This window comes from Nymphaea colorata, chromosome 4 (assembly GCF_008831285.2).
Source record: "Nymphaea colorata isolate Beijing-Zhang1983 chromosome 4, ASM883128v2, whole genome shotgun sequence".
Classification (NCBI taxonomy): Eukaryota; Viridiplantae; Streptophyta; class Magnoliopsida; order Nymphaeales; family Nymphaeaceae; genus Nymphaea; species Nymphaea colorata.
Genome location: NC_045141.1, coordinates 19341353 through 19361676, shown reverse-complemented (window position 1 = coordinate 19361676; position 20324 = coordinate 19341353). Strand labels below are relative to the sequence as shown.

General features: G+C 40.5%; 1 protein-coding gene across 1 annotated transcript in view; it reads left to right on the top strand.

Moving 5' to 3' along the window:
• Window positions 1-19957, top strand: part of LOC116252603 (acyl-CoA hydrolase 2) — a 35643-nt gene extending 15686 nt beyond the window's left edge. The window contains exons 7-17 of the mRNA XM_031626977.2: window positions 1151-1228; window positions 1975-2062; window positions 4159-4271; window positions 4714-4776; window positions 4869-4924; window positions 17743-17847; window positions 18033-18089; window positions 18264-18365; window positions 19098-19146; window positions 19258-19326; window positions 19405-19957. Of these exons, the coding sequence (XP_031482837.1) occupies window positions 1151-1228; window positions 1975-2062; window positions 4159-4271; window positions 4714-4776; window positions 4869-4924; window positions 17743-17847; window positions 18033-18089; window positions 18264-18365; window positions 19098-19146; window positions 19258-19326; window positions 19405-19482 (858 nt within the window). The 3' untranslated portion in view covers window positions 19483-19957. The remainder of the gene's footprint in view (window positions 1-1150; window positions 1229-1974; window positions 2063-4158; window positions 4272-4713; window positions 4777-4868; window positions 4925-17742; window positions 17848-18032; window positions 18090-18263; window positions 18366-19097; window positions 19147-19257; window positions 19327-19404) is intronic.
• Window positions 19958-20324: the final 367 nt, after the last annotated feature.

Sequence of the window (20324 nt, the reverse complement as noted above, 5' to 3'; positions counted from 1 at the left end):
AGCGGGTCCATATCCGGACCCGGTTCCATATTACATGGTATTCTAACAAAGTTTAATATTCTTTTTACACTAGCCTGGTTGTACTCGAGCCTAGTCAAGCCTTGCCAGAGCTAGTGTGCTCTCGGCTCAAACTTGGGGTCACATTCACCTCTACCACCTGGGGCCATCTAACCTAACCAATGGCCATTGCCTAGGGGCTACCTGGTGCTAAGTCTTTTTCATGTATTGAGTAACCTTTCCAGTACCATAATTTTTTTCCCCACATTTTTTTAGTTGGTTGACTTCTCAGACCAATCATTTAACAGAGACTCGGCTGTAATAAACTAAGCAGAAAAAACCAATAATTGAAAATACTAAGAAGTTAGTTTTAAGAAAATGTCAGCTTCAGTCTTGAACAAAACTATCTCAAGCAAGAACTATCTAATCATAAAAACCAAATTAATTAATTATCTAATAGATGGTGTGCTCTCACAGATGTCTTCTGTGCCTTGACCGCTCCTCCTCTACTTCATTTTAGTTCACCTCCTAAGGGAATTTATGGAGGAGAGAGAAGAAGGTTGTAGCTACTTAGGGTGGTTTTGGTAGGGAGATTGGAAGGCCAGTTCTTTGGCTTATTTTCATGTAATGGTTAATTAGTTAAGCAATATTCATGCAATTCAAGGAATTATCTTTCATTTGAATTCACTAAGAAATAAAAAGTCAACTCTCAAGTTTTATCGTAGATTTAAAATTAGCAGATGAAAGAAAAATCTCAGCATCCGAATTTCTGTTGTTTAATATTCTCAAGAACATTGTTCCATATCATCATTATTTTTTCTCAAAAGTTTCTGTAGGAACTTCCGAATTGATTGTTAAAAAAATTCCTGCTATGAGATACACTTTGGTGGTTCAGGACTTCGTTTAAATAAGAAGGCTATATGTTCGAGTGTACCAACCATTTTTTTGTGCAATTGTATTGGTATATTACATTTGGGACCAGTGTCCTGGGTTTTGAGGTACTTTCAACCAACTTCCTTGTTGATCTGTGGTGAATGTGTGGATGATGGCGCTTAAAATTATGATTGTAACATGCATTTTATCTTTATGTGTGCAAGAATCATGAATGCGCATGATTGACTAGATCTCATTTTATCACTTTGATATTGTCAAGGTCAACATATTTCGAGGGTTGACTTTATCTGATACGCCAACCTTTGGACATGTTTTTGGAGGACAACTCATTGCTCAGGTATGTTTATCTCTTTATCTATCTAGGTTTGGTCTTTCTTCTAGTTGCCTTTTATTTGTGATTGTACAATGTCTTGGTGTTGGACTGGTTCTTGTCAATTTGGTTACAATTTTCTTCCTCATTCTCATTCCTACGTACTGTCAAGTGTCAACTAACTTGTTTCTTGTATTATTGCTGTCGGTTTTCTCTTGCATGAAGAATACAATCATTACTTGCATTTTTTTTTCCTCAAACAGCTTGGTGTGATTAGCAAGACAGCAACATGATTTTGCATGGTAGTAGTGAGGCTGTAAAGGGAGTCAAAATGCTCACTGCTGAAATATTTTAGGTCACGTGCATGTGGAATTAATTCACAACTGATTTATCTTGATAGTTATGCACTCATTGAACATGTGATGAAGCATATTTTTCATCAATTATGGTGTGCATGCACTATCTTGAGGTGAATTTTTTTTCAGGAAAAGGTGGTTATTTGGTTGTTTTTGAGTAATTTTTCACTGCTGATGAAAATATGGAACAATCTGTGCTAACTTTGCTGGGCAACTTTACTAGATACAAAGCAAAATTAGTACTGTTAGATCTTCTGTTGTAAACAAAATACAGTCGGATGTTCCACTTACTGTGTGCAGTCTTCTTGCAAGAGCTTGAAAGCTCCTTCTTAAAACTTATCCTTTCTCATTAGATGATGTCCCCTTCTATACTAGAATATGCTGTATCGTATAACTCATCGGTGCTGTGTTTTGCAGGCTCTGACAGCAGCAACCAAGACTGTAGATTGTCTTAAGCTTGTGAACAGCTTGCACTGCTACTTTATCCTTGCTGGGGATGTTAATTGTGAGTTAGCTGTCATTTCTTATTAGATACATCTAGGAGGGTAAACAATTAGCTATCAATGCTAAGACAATGAAATGATGCAGAACACATGATTCTTGAGTGTGTGGATGCTAGAAGTTTTCTAGATTTCTTCTGAGCTTAATTGAACTACAAGATCAAAGAAATTGTGTGTTTCATTAAACTTTTGGGACCATTTCTTTTATACTATACTAGATTCAGAGTGTAAGGCTTGTAAATCAAACTTGAAAAATAACAGGCAGATAGCCTTGAAACACAGATTTCACTTCCCACAAGCTTGGAACAATCAGGAAAAATATATTAAGCGAGTGCTACAACTGGCACTCAGACAATCACATTGAGGTGGGACTTAGTCCCTTATATATAGAAGTGAAAGAAGAAACAAAAGGAAAGTAGCAGCTAGCTGTTGGACACTATGGGACTTAGTCCCTTATATATAGAAGTGAAAGAAGAAACAAAAGTAGCAGCTAGCTGTTGGACACTATGGGACTTAGTCCCTTATATATAGAAGTGAAAGAAGAAACAAAAGGAAAGTAGCAGCTAGCTGTTGGACTGATCCCGATGGCTATAAAACTAGTCGTTGGGACTTCCAACAGCTGGTAAAGCTGAAAGAAACAAACAATAAAATAATAAAGAAAAAAACAAAAAATAAATAAAAAGAATACAAAAATAAAAGAAAATTGCATATAATACCTAGGTAGAAGATTCAACAGATCAAGTTAGTTGTCTTAGAAAATGTATTTCATCCAAGTAACCCTGCCAAATGCATTCTATGTCTGAAACCTACTAGGAGAGCCAACCAATTCATGCATAGATACCACTGACCAAGTTATAACAGACCACGGTTAGATCCAGGTTGCCACCCATTCTTATACACAAGCATTAATACTTCGAAACTGCACTTCTTCATGAAGTTTTAATCATTTTGGTTTTTGAACGAATCCAATCCAAATATGGAACCTAAAAGGTGCACAAGCCTCGAACATTTCATACTTGCACTCATGAAGACATGACCCAGTTAATTCCTAAAACCAATTAGCCTGAAACAATATTATCAGAATAATTTTAGAAAAATTATGTATTGCTACTCAATAAACGAGCCAATAACAGATTCCTGCTCATCTTTCTACAAACATCAAATGGGCACTCATCTTTTTTCATTATTTCTCAACTAACTGCTCCTCATTAAGAAGCATTAAATTAGTGACTCAAATGACCAACTTGATCTTGTCAATTAAATTTAGAGAAAAAGGCACAACCCCGCGATGACTGTTGCTCCTTGCTGGTGAGGGCCAATGATCATTGCCCATCTGTTGACCTTCCTGTTGCCCTTCATTGGACTAAGAGGGGTGGCAGTGAGCCAACCTTCACTGTCCAGCAAGGATCCTGTTGCCGTTAGGCAGCGGTTGATGACAAGGGGAAACAACCATTGCTGAACTATCAGCCCTTGCTAGATGGGCTGACTGGTTTTGGTCCCAAGTCCTCATTGCCAACGTTTTGTACACATGGTCAGTGTGACAAGGATGTTACTGAAGCTACCGACAGTGCTACAAAAACCCCAATGAGATGTGAGCTAGATTAGATGAAGGCTTCGTTATGCCAGAATTGGTGCCATAGAATGACGCCATAGTTGAACTGTACTTTACCAATGTGTGTGAGGTGCAGACAGTGTTTTAATTAGACTTTTATGTCTCATAATGTTCCACCCTATTAATATTTGGCCTCAGTTGTTTTAAGATGATATGATTGTTTATGCTAGTCAGTCATAAAGATGGGGTGAAAGGCTTTTCTCCTTTCTTCAATGTCTACTAATATAAGCCTGTGAATTTTAACAATATTTTCTGTTATTGATTAGTTTAATGCTCTAAGTTGTCAAATCATTCTAGAATTTTTTAGCATGACACAATTGACAGGGTTTCATTTACATTTTCACACTTATATTCCTTACATACGATGTAGTTAAGAATGATGAGAATCATTTGTTTCTTATTTCTGTCTTTTCTTCTTCTTTTTTCTTGAGAGTTTGAGCATAATAATCATATGCACAAACTTCTGGATAGTCTAAAATATCTTTGCAGTGCCGATTGTATATCAGGTTCAACGTGCACGTGAAGGAAAAAGCTTTGCCACAAGGCGGGTGGATGCAACACAAAATGGAAATGTCATATTTAGCCTGCTTGCATCATTTCAAGTAAAGAAATTAATCCACTAAAAGCCTTTGTTATATCTATTTTGTATTGATCTTGGTTGCAACTTCAATTGCTTTTCAGAATGGTGAGATTTGCACCACAATTTTTCTTCAATGTTCTTAAGGAAATTCTTTGAACGTGGACTGAAATAAGACAATAAATACATTGGAGAAGAAGCATAATGTCTGAGAACAAGAAATTTTATGTCCAAGTTTATTAAGCTATGAAGGCATTCCCCAGATTTTCCATAGTGAACTGGAAATTCAAACTATGAATGACAAGGTTAAATTATTAATAGTGCTCTAAACTGGCACATTTTTTTGCTGAACCCCTAGAATCCTAGATGCTGTTGATCGATTATTCAAGTGAACACCAAGAGGAAATAGTCCACTAGCAACTTTTGTGTCATATAATGTATTAACTTATTGAGATTTTTTGTTGCAGAAACCAGAGATGGGGTTTGAACATCAAGTTGTTTCCATGCCCTCTGTGCCTGAGCCAGAAACAGTAACTTTTTCTTTTTCATTTTTTTTTTCGGTGTCGTAACAACACTGTCCATAGTGGTTGGTAATAAATTAAATGTGTTGTATTTCTTGCAGTTGCAATCTGTAGAAGTTCTGCGTGAGAGGTACCTCACAGATCCACGGCTTCCAGCGTAAGTGTATTGACTGAATATTGATCTATAAATACTCTAAGATGCCAAATAAGTCTTATATATCATTTTTGTATTACTGCTGCTATTGCTTTAGATGATGTTATTTAATGAAGTATATGCTTGTGTAGATCTGCAACAAATATCAGTTTGTTTCAAGAACTTATTTTAATGAATTTCACTTCAATCTAGGGAATATATTCATTAAGTATACATAATATCTCACTGGTACTTTCCCACTGGAAGGGATAGAGAAATGGGCACACCAGAAGTTGAGTTAAAATTTCTTTTTAAGTGCTTATCATTCTAATGCCAGAGTTGTGGGAAATTTTAATTCGACTAGTTGGGATATGAGAAAGAATGGAGTACTATATACCTTGTGGGAGTTTGATAGAAATCAAGAGAGAAAATTAAGGATACGAAGCATATCTAAGTGTGCAAAGCACCAGCAATTTAGCAAAGTCTGAAAGATAACTGTTACTTTGATTTATTTTGTGAAGCTATGAAAGAGTTATTACTTTAACTGGAAGTCGCAGTTCAACAAAAAAAATCTGCTTATTTGAGAGAATGCACTTGTTGGAGGTACCTGATAATCAGTCAATCTCTCAATGTTATGACAACTATTTTAAGACTTGTGCATGCATCAATGAATATCGAAAATATTAAGGGAATAGTTATGATGAGTAAGGATGCACTCTTGTTGAATGAAACATAGTGAACATGTTAAATCAGCCAACCTCTCAATATTATGACAGCTATTCTAAGTCTTGTGCATGTGTCAGTGAATAGATAAAGTATTAGTGGAATAGTTCTGATGAATAAGGATGCACTCATGTTGACTGATATAGAGGGAGGATTTGTTAAATCAGTTCAGTTCTTGCGGTCAAGTTCTCAATGGCATTTATAGAGAGATCTTTATCTGCCTGTATTTTTGGAACAATCAAAGTTCTTTAATTTTTAATAGGACACACACATACACACACACATACCCCCCACCCCCCAACTCCCCACACACAGATACATGTATGTATGTGTCACAGGCTGACTCCTTTAGCCCATGCGGCACGGCAAGAACCTAGTTGCCGTTAGCCTTCGAACCACCGAAAGGGGCGCAAAGATCGTTTTAGGAAAACAAGTGCATAAAGAAAGCTTTGTGAATAAAGAAATGTCGCAGTGTATTCAACTTGGAAAACTTGTACATCACGAGAGAGGTAAGAAAGGAGAATGATCTCAACCTTGCTTACATAGGATGACCGAAGCCGCTTACAGGATTCTCATGCCAACCACCCAAAAACTAAGAATCCCAATACATGACACTTAGACCGGTGAGAGGGTACTCCCTTATTAGTAAACAAGCATAAGCAAATGATTCAACATAAGCAAAGGAAGTACAATGCAAAACAAAGTAAAGGACTGTACAGACTTTTGGACACAGAGAAACAGACTCCCCCTTCAAATCAAGCGCCGTCCGTGGCGCTAGCAGCTTCATGATAGGCTTTGACTTCCAGCGGGTAGCGCTGCTTCATATGGAAGGCATATTCCCAAGTTGGATTTTGTTCCTCTATCCAGTTCACTTGGAACTTCTTCGGCTCTCCTAGATAGTTGGTTTTGTGCCGAAGAATTTCTTCCATCTGTCGGTCCGCCACTCGCTTGGTCGGCGGGGCTCGCTGCATGATCGGGTCTCGTTATGGGAAGCTTCTGTCAGGGTCTTCCTCATCAAAGTAGAAGGGCTTCAGGTTACAGACATGAAACACTGAATGCACCTTAAAGTCTGGCGGCAAGTCTTATTTGTATGCTAGCTTCCCGATTCTCTTCAGCACTGTAAAGGGTCCTTCATATTTGCAGATTAATGACCTGTGTCGACCACGGAAGATGCCCGTGCGATCAGGATAAAGTTTCATGAGGACTTGATCACCGACTCGGAATTCCATTGGCTTTCGATTCCGATCTGCAAACTTCTTCATCTTCTTAGCGGCCTTATGTAAGAACGCCTTAGCCATCTTCGGCTGTTTCTGCCAATCACGAACGAACTGGTAGGCAAAAGTAGGCCGTCCATTTTCTTGGGTTGCAAGGGTATGAGACATCAACGGTTGTTGTCCAGTGGCTATCTCAAATGGACTATGTCCAGAAGACTCGCTCTTCTATAAATTATAGCAAAATTGAGCTACATCCAACAATTTCACCCAATTATTTTGATTCGCGCTGACATAGTGCCGAAGGTATTGTTCCAACAATCCGTTGATCCCTTCAGTTTGGTCATCAGTTTGTGGGTGGAAACTCGTTGAGAATAATAAATCCGAACCCAACAAACGAAATACTTCGCGCCAAAACTTCCCTGTGAAGCGGGCGTCATGATCACTTACAATGCTTTTTGGCACGCCCCAGTGCTTGACTATATGCTTCACAAATAATTCCGCTGTCTTTTCCGCGGGACATTTCTTAGAGGTTGGGATGAAGATGACATACTTCGAGAATCTATCCACAACCACATGGATAGAGATGAAGCCGTCAACTTTGGGTAAGGTGACGATGAAGTCCATGGAGAGGCATTCCCACAGATGTTCTGGAATAGGAAGAGACTTCAGGAGGCCGACAGTCTTCTGATTCATTCCCTTGTCCTGTTGGCAAATCAAACATGTTTTCACATATGCTTCAACATCATCGCGCATTTGTGGCCAGTAGTAACCACGTTCGAGGAGCGTCAGCATCCGCTTCTGGCCAGGATGACCAGCCCACAACGAGTCATGACATTCTTTCAACAGTTCTTGCTGAAGGTTGCCCCATCTAGGTACGAACACCCATCCTCCTTTTGCCATCAGAAGTCCATCACGCAACCAGAATTGTCGCATTTTTCCCGCTTCAGCTGTCTCGACCAAGTGCTTGGCCACAGGGTCCTGCTTCATGCCTTCTCGAATACGCCCAAGAAGAGCACTTTCAAGTTGTGCTTCGGATGATGTCATCCGAGTAGCTGCCAACTCTGCCTTCCAACTTAGTGCATCGGCTACGACGTTTGTCTTCTCTGCCTTGTACTCCAAGGCAAAATCAAATTCCGCAAAGAATTCCTGCCATCGGGCCTGCTTCGGGCTCAATTTCTTTTGAATCTGGAAATAGCTTGTGGCTACACTATCAGTCTTCACCACAAACTGAGATCCCAACAAATAATGCCTCTATGTATGAAGACAGTGGATAATAGCCATCATCTCCCTTTCATGCACAGAATACCGACGCTCCGCGTCCTTAAGTTTTATACTTTCGTAGGCAACCGGGTGACCTTCCTGCATCAACACTCCGCCAATAGCAATGCATCCGTGTGGACTTCAAACTTCTTTGAGTGGTCGGGTAACCTGAGCACAGGCTCCTACGTCAGGGCCCTTTTCAATTTCTCAAATGCATCTTTTTCAAGTCCTTCCCAAGCCCAAGTCCGGTTCTTCTTCAGCAAATTAGTGAGAGGTGCAACTATCAAAGAATACCCCTCAATGAATCGCCGATAATAGTTCGCCAAACTGAGAAAAGAACGCAACTCTGGTACATTGGTTGGCGGTTTTCAGTCATGAATAGCCCTCACCTTTTTTGTGTCCATTCGCAGCTGACCTTTACCCACTATATGACCGAAAAAACTGATTTTTTGTTGGCCGAATAAGTACTTCTCGTGCTTCATATATGGTTCGTTTTCCTTCAAGACCTTGAACACTGTCCGCAGGTGTTCCACATGATCTCCCATTGAGCTGTTGTACACTATAATATCATCAAGATAGACTACCGTGAACTTATCGAAGTACAGATAAAATATCTTATTCATTAGAGTCAAAAAAGTGGCTGGGGCATTCGTCAACCCGAACAGTATTACCAAGAATTCAAAGGTACCGTAGCGAGTGACACAAGTTGTCTTCGGCTCGTCGCCGTCAACAATCCGAACTTGCCAATATCCCGATCTGAGGTCCAACTTGGAAAATACTCGAGCTCCACCTAGCTGATAAAAAAGATCTGGAAGATCTGCAATCAAAGGTAAAGGATATTTGTTCTTTACCGTTTCCTTGTTCAACGCTCGATAATCCACACATAGCCTTTTGGAGTCATCATGCTTTGTTTGAAATAACACTGGTGCACCAAAGGAGCTTTGGAGGGTCTGATTATACCTCCAGCTAGCATCTCGTCCAACTGTCGCCGAAGTTCTTTCAATTCTGCAGGGGTCATCCGATAGGGTGCCATTGCCGGGGGTTTGGCACCAGGAATGAGTTCTATGCCATGATCCACTTCACGTCGATGTGGCAGCCGTCTAGGGAGCTCCGCAGGCATTGTTCCTGCGAATTCCGCTAAGACAGGCGCAAGCGCCTATGGGACCAGACCAGGGGAGTCATTAGTCACTTCCTTCATTGCCACCAAGTATGCCTCTTCACCGTGCTTTAGGCCTTTCTTCAACTGAAGAGCAGATTTCATCGCGGTCTTGCCCTTATCCCTCTTAACCGATATTGCTGGAACCATACAAGGAGACTTCTCGTTCATGATACTGATACTACGCAAGTGCGGCATTTAGACCATCTTCGCTGTACTGAGGAGCTCTATGCCTATGATCATCCGAAAATCATCCATCGGAACCACCGAGAAGTTGGCTCTTCCTGACCAACTCTCAATCTTCACAACCGCATCCGGGGCTACTCCGTGGATGAGTTTTGCCTCTGAGTTCACCGCCTTTATGCGTAACTCTCCATTCTCAAGGGTGAGGCCCAATCTCCTCGCCTCCTCATCTGAGACAAAGTTGTGCGTGACACCCGTGTTTACCATGACCATAGTAGGCCTTTCATTTACCAAGATCTCTAGGTACATGAGCTCGTTGGAAGGTGTCGCTGTCACCTTCCTTTTCTCATCCCTTTTTATGGTGTTCAGAAGTTGAAGTGCACCCATCTTTGGTCCTTCCCCTTCTTCACCTTGTGCCGCATTAGCAGATTGCCTTGAAGAACTTGCTTGATTGTTTTTGTTTAGACGCTTCGGACATTGCCTGGCTAAGTGGATACCTTCGCAAAACCAATATTTCAACACTCTATTCTGAGAGTTGTCATTTTTGCGAAAGAAAGTCCTCTTCTCGACTTGATGCTGAGTCGATGATTCGTTTTTACATTCTCGTCGATCTTCTTTCTTTCCTCCATGGCAAGCTTCTTCGAAGACTTGAAGGTGTTAGTGTAGCTCTTGCGCTGGGTATCAGCTAAACGTTTTGCTACCACATAAGCATCCTCCAAGGTCTTTGGACTGCACCTTTCCACTTCGGATTGTGCTCATGGTTGAAGTCCCAAAATAAACCAGTTCAGTTTATCTTGTTTCTGCATATCTGGTACATCTAACATGAGTCTCTGATAGGTCCTCACATAGTCTTATAAGGATCCTGTATGTTTTAATTCACCGACCATTCGATAAGCATGGTGTGTCGCATTCGGGGCCATGAAGTAAGTCCTCAACTCTCGCTGAAAATCATCGAAAGTGTCTATTCTGCAGATCCTCTTTTGAATGTCAAGTCGTTTCCGTCTCCACCATGCCACAACATCGTCCTCAAGCAACATGGCCGCAATCTTGACGAGAAGGTCGTCCTCCATAACGCCTTGAAGGTCCAGATAGTATTCCAATTGGAATAAAAAGTTGTTAATCATTCGACTATCCCAATTCCCATTGCATTTTTTTGGCCTCTGAACGTCGACCCTTGCTGGTCGATCGTTACCTCCACCTACAGAGACATGTCGCTGTAGTGTGTGGTTCTTTATCTGAAGTTCCTTGACTTCAGCTTGCAGAGCGGTCACTGTGTCAGTAAGTTACTGATTCATGGCCACAAGATCGGCCATTTGTTCCCGCATGGTTTTCATCTCATCCTTCATTTCACCGAAGGACTCGGCTGCATTGTCCAACGCTTCTTCGTGAGTAGTTACGTTGGCAACCAGCTTGTTCACCACCTCGGCTAGGTCTTCCTGTTAAGTCTGTACGCATCAATGTAAAGGGATCGGGTCTGGATCGGGTCTGTTCAGACCCGATCCACTTCGTTTTTATGTCTTCACGTCTAAGTGGTGGCACCTTTTGTAATTACTTCATGTTTTATTCCTCTTTTTGTTGTAACCTAATTAGGTTTATGTTTTAATAATAGAGATCAAGCATAGTGTGGCTGCATTGGCCGCCGGTTCTCTTACCTTCATTGCCTTCTTCTATTCTCTATTCTCCATCCTCCTTATTTTCAGACGGAGAGACGTGATTCGGTGATGTTTTAGTGAAGATTCTCACATGGTATCAGAGCCAGGTTACATCGTCCTCCGGTGAGTGATTTCTTCTTGGAGTATTCTGCCCTAAATCTTATTTTCTACCGTGGTTATCCTCAAACTCTGTTTCTGCCCTTAATCCCACGATTTGCCCTAATTTCTGTTGCCCTAAATTCTGTTTTTTGCCCTAAGTCACACGGTTTGCCCTAATTTGCCCTAATTTCTATCGTGACCTCTAAAATTCTGCCCAAATCGTCTGTTCTAATCCTCTTTTTCAATCATGGACCAGCCGGCTCCCTCTCTTCTATCCTCTAGTTTTCTCTCACAACTCATCTCTCAAAAACTGAACCATAGTAATTATTTGACTTGGAAACGCCAAATTGTCCCATTTATTAAGAGCCATAGACTGTATGGGCACATCGATGGGACTACTCCAGCACCTCCAAAGTATGTTAACCGTGAAATAAAGAAGACAGTCGTGGGAGATAAAGGTGTTGGGGCCTCGGCTGGAAGTGAAATCAGTTTTGAATATGAAACTCTTCCTGAGAGCAATCCCGAATATGAAGTTTGGCTGGCTCACGACCAGTCTCTTGTTGCTTATATCACTTCTACCTTGTCAGAAGAGGTATTGATGATGATTTAACTGTCCTAGAGTTGTGGTCTACCCTTGCTACAACATATTCTCAAGTCTCGGAAGCACGTTTTCTACAATTAAGAAGGCAATTTCAGGATATCAAGCGTGGGACGCGTACAGTTTTGGAGTATTTGAATGAAATCAAGAGTGTTAGTGATCAGCTTGCTGCAATTGGACATCCCGTCAGCGACAAAGACAAAGTCCAACAAGCCTTGAGTGGACTGGGAACGGAATTTGATATTTTTTGCACAGCCTTGGAAGTCTTACCTGTTCTCCCATCTTTTGAAGATCTAAAGGCCAAGCTTTTTCAACATGAAGCTAGTCGAGTTCAACGACATAATCTGGTTCCTTCCAACAGCCACAATGTATTGATCACAGGAACTCACGCACTGCAAGGAAATCGCACTCGTTCTTGGACTCCTCAGACAGGCATGGGAAGAGGGATTCTCCCAACACCGCCAGGCATGAATACTACCTCTGCCACATCTAGGAGAATCCCGACATGCTTCTATTGCAACAAGAAGGGGCATGTAAAATCAGAATGTTGGCACAATCCTCAGAACAAGAATAGTCATGTCAGGCGCGAGAATAGGACAGTAGCGGGGTCAGCTCCATCCTCGTCTGGATCAAATCCAACTTCAAAGGTTTCAGCAGACGTGCAACAACTTCTAATGACAGCCTTATCCAAACTTAACTTGAAGCAAAATGAGCAAGGAGAGTGGTATGTGGACTCTGGAGCAGCAGCCCACGTTACTGGTGACACAGGTAATCTCTCTAGTGTTTCCCCTTATTTAGATCAAGGCTCAGTAGTCACGGGAGATGGTTCCCATCACACAATATCGCACATTGGAAATGCACAAATATCCATGGGTTCTTCTTCCATTCCATTAAAGAATGTCCTTGTTGTTCCAAGTGTCAAGAAAAATATTATCTCAGTGTCCAAACTTATTGATGATACTCACTCCTCTGTTGAATTCACACCATCTTCTGTTTATGTCAAGGATGTTCAAACCAAGAAGACATTCGCTGAGGGCACTCGCAAAGGAGATATGTATGTCCTTGAAGAAGCTCCAAAGTTGTCCAAACCTCACCCTCCAGATTCATGTTCTTCAAGTCATAATGAAGTCAATGTCGCAGAATATAATAAGCCATCCATTTGGCATGGTCGGTTAGCTCATTGTAGTCAGTCTTTTGTTCGAAGTCTTGTTGCAGACGGACTCTTAGATAAGTCCAGTCTGAGTTCAGTCAGTGAGTCCAGCATGTGCTCGAGTTGTCATCTTTGTAAGAGCCATGCTCTTCCTTTTCAGTCAATTAATAAAAGAGCTTCAAGGATTTTTGACACCATATATTCTGATGTTTGGGGGCCTGCTCCAATTCCCTCTTCTTCTGGGAGTAGGTACTATGTCATTTTTATAGATTCATATTCTCGACATACTTGGATACACTTCATGAAACACAAATCTGAAGTTTTCTGTTTGTTTACTCAATTCCATGCCTTGGTTCGAAATAAATACTCCAGTAATATTGTGCATTTTCAATGTGATGGTGGTGGTGAATTTATTTCTAATGAATTTACTGAGTATCTACTAGATAATGGGATCACTAGACAGATTTCATGCTCACATACTCCTCAGCAAAATGGAATTGCTGAACGGAAACATAGACATATTGTTGAAAGCGCGCTCAGCATGATGCATGACACAGACTTACCCATGACATTGTGGACTGAGGCTTTTCATACGGCTGTGCATGTTATAAATCGACTGCCATTGGCTTTGCTTGATGGCAAATCCCCATATTTTTTATTACATCAAGAGCAGCCACGCTATGAGGAATTGCGTGTTTTTGGATGTGTTTGCTATGTGCATGTTGATGTTTCCTTACGTAACAAGTTTCAAGATCGTGCTATTTTGTGCAGATTCGTAGGGTATGCAGAAAACTACAAGGGTTATAGATGTTACAACCCTAAAACTGGGCGTGTTCATATTTCACGGCATGTTGTTTTCGATGAAAACAGGTTACAAGATCCCAAGGCTACTTGCATGACACTCAAGGATAAAAATGAGATTTATGATACTTGGCTGCATGCTGAAATCCTAAGACAAGGGACTGACCGTTTGATTGAGCACGAGGAGCAAGATGTTAATGAGGCTGAGACACTTGTGAGAGATTCCTTGGACAGCATGCCCTCATCCTCACAACCCCATGATTCACCTATACATAGTCGGTTCTCAGGCCTTGTGTACTCTAGGCGATCAGCTCCTAATGCAGCCCCACGTCAGTCCCAACGTGTGCGACATCCCATTGATCGGTGGGTAAGTTATAACAACTTTTCTTTAGATTTTCAGTTGTTTATGACAGAAGTCAGCAAGAAGGTCGAACCAAAATCCTATCACCATGCAAGTAAGGAAAAATGTTGGGTTGAAGCTATGAATGAGGAAATGGCAGCATTGCATGAGTGTCAGACTTGGCAGATTGTCCCTCGTCCAACTGATAAGAATGTTGTGGGCTCCAAATGGGTCTACAAACTGAAATATAAGCCAGACGGTAGCATTGATCGACATAAAGCACGTCTTGTGGCCCGTGGTTTCACACAACAATATGGGGAAGATTATGATGAAACATTCAGTCCGGTTATCAAGATGGGCACAATACGTGTGATTATTTCTCTTGCAGTCTCATATGGGTGGCCTCTTTATTAGTTAGATGTCAAAAATGCTTTTCTACATGGGATTCTTAAGGAAGAGGTATACATGGAGCAACCTCCCGGCTACAATACTCATGATCCTCAAAAATGGGTTTGTAAGTTACACAAGTCTTTATATGGGCTGAAGCAAGCTTCTAGATCATGGTTCGATCGGTTTTCTCATCATATACAACAAGCTGGTTTTCTACGAAGCTCTCTAGATCATTCCTTGTTTATGTATCATACCGAAGAAGCTACCACTTGGTTACTTATCTATGTAGATGATATTGTTATAACTGGGAATTCTTCTTCTCATATATCTTATGTTAAGGATCTATTGCAGCAAGAATTCAAGATGAAAGATCTCGGCGAACTTCGGTACTTCTTGGGTGTTGAACTTGATAGAGCAAATGATCGATTGACTCTTACGCAGCATAAGTATACTCTTGATATTTTGGACAGGGCAGGTATGATTAATTGCAAACCCATAACTACTCCTAGTGTTCTAAACACTAAATTGGCTGCCTCTGATGGAACTGCTGCCTATTCAAATCCTACCTTCTATCGCAGCATTGTTGGTATGTTACAATACCTTACCTTTACGCGCCCAGACATAGTCTATGCTGTAAATCAGATCTCTCAATTTATGCATGCACCCACAGAAGGACATATGGATGCTACTAAGCGGATCTTACGGTATCTCAAAGCTACTCTTGGGGATGGATTGATCTATACAAAGTGTCCCAATGTTTCTCTTGGACATAGCATATATACTTATACTGATGCAGACTGGGCAGAAGATCCTGATGACCGACGCTCAGTTTCAGGTTTCTGCCTTTTTCTTTATTCTAATCTCATTTGTTGGAGCAGTAAAAAGCAGCGTGCCGTTGCACGATCTAGCACTGAGGCAGAGTATAGAGCAATGGCTGCAGGGACAGCTGAGGCATCATGGTTACGACATTTGCTTGGAGAGCTTCATCTACCTATTGTTCAGTCCTCATTGCTATGCGACAATCAAAGCGCCATCAAAATTGCCTTCAACCCCATTTTGCATAATCGTACCAAGCACATTGAGATTGATCAACACTTCATTCGTCAGAAGGTTGAAGAAGCCGAGATATTGCCTACTTATATATCCACCAGTGAACAAATAGCGGATCTTTTTACCAAAGGTCTTACAGGGCAGCATTTTTGGGATTTGAAAAACAAGTTGTGCATGATCAAATCTCATGCACAACTTGAGGGGGGCTGTTAAGTCTGTACGCATCAATGTAAAGGGATCGGGTCTGGATCGGGTCTGTTCAGACCCGATCCACTTCGTTTTTATGTCTTCACGTCTAAGTGGTGGCACCTCTTGTAATTACTTCATGTTTTATTCCTCTTTTTGTTGTAACCTAATTAGGTTTATGTTTTAATAATAGAGATCAAGCATAGTGTGGCTGCATTGGCCGCCGGTTCTCTTACCTTCATTGCCTTCTTCTATTCTCTATTCTCCATCCTCCTTATTTTCAGACGGAGAGACGTGATTCGGTGATGTTTTAGTGAAGATTCTCACACTTCCTGACCCTGGGATGTGCCCATCTCTTCAGATTGGGCTATTCCCTTGCCCTTGGCACTTCGCAGATTGTATTGAGTCGCTAGGACGTCCTCTTCGATCAACGATCGCCGGCGTGTAGTTCTACACCGACTCTCCAATCGCTTCTCCAGATTGAGCAGAACCTAGGGCTCTGATACCAGTTGTCACGGGCTAACTCCTTCAGCCCGTGCGGCACGACAAGAACCTAGTTGCCAGCCTTCGAACCACCGAAAGGGCCACAAAGATCGTTTTAGGAAAACAAGTGCATAAAGAAAACTTTGTGAATAAAGAAATCTTGTATTCAACTTGAAAAACTTGTACATCAGGAGAGAGGTAAGAAAGGAGAATGATCTCAACTTTGCTTACATAAGATGGACCGCTTACAGGATTCTCATGCCGACCACCCAAAACTAAGAATCCCAATACATGACACTTAGACTGGTGGGAGGGTACTCCCTTACAAGTAAACAAGTGTAAGCAAAGGACTCAACATAAGCAAAGGAAGTACAATGCAAAACAAAACAACGGACTGTACATACTCTTAGACACAGGGAAACAGTATATATATATATATATATATATATATATATATGTGTGTGTGTGTGTGTGTGTGTGTGTGTGTGTGTGTTGGTTTAGATAAACCATCTCTTTGTGAAGTTTCTGGAGAAGATATTTGATGTGTCATTCCATTGTTTCTGGAAAGCGTTTAAACACAATCCAGTATATAGCTCTAGAGTCAAATTATTAGAGGAGAGTCACAGACAAATTTGAATATACTGATTCTTGAGCATATAATGAAACAATTTAGAAAAGAGCACATCAATTTATATTTGAGAAAATGTATCCAACAAAATCTGGTAAAATTATCTGCCAATTTTCCTCTGGGAATGATTTTGGTTGGTCCCAAGCATTTGAGTCCAATATTTAAAGGCTTTCTGAAGTTTTTTGCAGGAACTGTCCATATATTAGGAAATCTTTGCAGGGGTCAAATTAAAATTTTTGAAAACTATAACAGGTAAATTTTTTCTTCAAAATCTTGGGGAATGGGCCCTGCCTACCCCACCTTGGGTTTGCCCCTGAGTACCTCAAATCCGTTACACAGTATGTCCTGATCATTTGTTGTTTAGGAAAGTTTATCTATCTCATTATGGATGTTTTACTGGTGTGGTGATTAGATAAAAAAGGCTGATTTTGATGCACGGCAAATTCATTCTTTGCCATGCATACTTCCATTACTGTGCTTAACATTATGGTAATGGTTAAACTTAAAGTACTGCACAAAGGTCCAAAGTGAAAACTTGGCTGATTGCCAGCAAAATGAAGTTTTATTTGTTTCATTACCATATGGAATCTTGCCATTCTCATCATTTAAGATGCTCTTTGCTCTATTTAATTTTTTTAGAGGCTCCATTCCATGCCTCTTTTTATGTACCATTCTTCCATAGTGAAGCTTATATTCCATTAATGGGGATCTATCTGAAGTGAATTGCTGTATATCCTGTTACCTAGATAATTATAATATGTTGTTTGTTATTAGGGAACTTCATATCCTAACAAATTTTGCCTACTTAAGAATGCTCTACCACACACTGGTTCTTGGATTGTGTTTCTGTAGGTCTTCCAAGTAAAAAATACTTTTTATTCTTTTTTCCTTCTTCCTTTTGTGTTTCAACTCTTATCCTTGTGCAACAGGGACTACCGAAATAGGTTAGCTAGGAAGAAATACATACCTTGGCCCATAGAGGTAAGATTCTGTGATCCTCCAGAGTCTGTGAAGCAGCGGAAAACTCAACCAAGGTAAGATTTCCATGTAAATTGATTATATATATGCACATGTGTTCATATATATATATATATATATATATATATATATATATATATATATATATATATATATATATATAATGAGACAGAGACAGAGCCATTGTCCTTCATCCCATGGCAATGAACTTTTTATTTACCTTCCACTGGTTATGTTGCAGTGATCGATACTGGTTCAGGGCAAGGGGAAAGCTTTCTGATGATCCAGCTCTCCACAGGTTTTTCAAGATTCCATTTCTGATATAGGATTAGGCCTTTATCCTTTTCACCCAGCAGTATGCTTTTTCTTTCCACATTTTTGATGCAGAATTTTCAGGCAGGGAACTCTCTATTTGGCAGTACTAGAATTTTCTCTGAAAGATGATACTATATTTTTTCTCTGACCATGACAGTTGCGTTGTGGCATATGCATCAGATCTTATTTTCCTAAGTACAAGCTTGAATCCACATCGAGTAAAGGGTGTAAGGCCAACCTCTCTCAGTCTTGACCATGCGTAAGTTTAAATTGCCATTTATGTGTTTATAGTTTCTTTTCCCTCATTTGATATCTATGGGGATAAATAAACCACTGCCAGATTATGCTAAGAGATGTATACCTGCTCTAGAAGATTCTGTCTCTTCCAGCTTAAAGGTTATAGCCCAGCCTGGTGGATGGAACTCTGTCTAATTTTGACATTTGCCTCTGCAACACAAGGATAATGGTTAAAATATAAAGTTAACCATTTCTTTGGTTAATTGTTTTGCTAATGTACCAAACGTTGCTCAAATTGTTTGGGCCACTTGCATCATCTGGAAATTGCAACTACCTCATGGTGAGCCTAATTTAGAAGAAATTGGAAATCTAAAAACAAGTTTAAAAACACATCTATATGATACCATGCCAATTTTATGAAGTGTGCCATTTTTTATGTGATGTCATGCAGTGTTGTAAAACGCCTTCTTTATAAATATGTAGTCATCAAGCTTCTTCATTGGAATCTTTTAGTGGAAACTAACTATGGGTAGTTACAAATATTCATCTTAGTTGCTTATGGATGGAATGCCTTTTGTATGCGAATACAGATGATTTTGTTCCTTGTGAATGTTTGTCCTCTATGTAAATGTTTTCACCTATGGACCCTCACTTGTTATAATTTTGTGCTTCATTTGAATGGATGGATGCAAGAGTCCCCTTTGTGGGACACTGGTTCTTCCCTAACTCTTCAGAAGTTGTCTTTATCATGTAGGATCTGGTTTCACAAGCCTGTGAGGGCCGACGATTGGCTGCTATATGTGGTGAATATTGGATATATGTTTCTTTTGTTATTACTATTTGTTGTTCTTTTTTCATTTCCCATGCCCACTTAATAAGGAAGTGTGTAATTTTTTGGTTCTTTGGTTGAGCAGATGGAAAGTCCAATTGCAAATAGTGCTCGAGGTTTTTGTACCGGCCGTATGTATAATAAAAATGGCGAGGTAGGTGGCAATCTTGTAGGTAATGGTTAAGCTTTTGATATATCTATTGCCTGTTTGATCACTTTGATTTCGTTTCAGCTTTTGGTTTCGTTGACGCAAGAGGGCCTCATCAGAAAGGCTAAAATGCCAAATTCAGCACCTAGGTCAAGTCTCTAAGTTCAGAGAAGATTGATAAGCTCTACCAAGATAAGCAAAGGCAATTTAAAAGAGATTGAAATGTAGAAGAGCTTAGCATTTTTGGCTTACGTTAACGTTGTCTCTGTTTGCAACTTGACACTGACTAACTTGGACACATGTGTGATGTCTATTTTCCCCTCAAGACGGGAGACATGGAAGGATAAACAGTGACTTGATGGATTGTCACCTGGCATATAATGCAAGGCTAAGTCTCAGTTGCCATAGTTCAGTTACTTGGGGGCCAAGCCTAGCTGGTTCTGTTTTAGGAGGTCAAGTATAGGATTGCAATGATTTTCATTGTGAGAAATTGTCAGTGGTGCATTTCTTTCAAAGGAAATAGTATGAAAATTTTCAAGATGTTGTAGAAGACCTCTATCCCATGGAGAGGCACAGTAATAACTCTTCTGGAGATGGTGCTACTTCCATAAGACCAGCACTAAATTTGTTTGATCTATTCTCTGCCATTGTTCAGTATTCTGAGCGTTTTCCCTTTGAATCAAGGCGACAGAAACTTGAAAACGGGCTGTTTGCAACAATTAGCAACATAAAGAATTTTCAAATCATAGTTCTTCATTAACTAGGACCGCTGAGGCCCCATTATGCATGCAAAATGGCTTTATGTACAAAAAAGAAACTGACGGCTGCAGTCTCTAAACACACTTCGGAGATGAGGAAGCGCCATCCAAGGAGCCTGCTGACCTCTCATTTTGTGTCCGAGAGAGAGGGTAAGTACAACTAAACGCATACACGACCTGCATGTCCGAAGGACGAACACGCAACTAAGCCCAAGTGGCCTGGCTCTGCATATGAGAACACGGAAG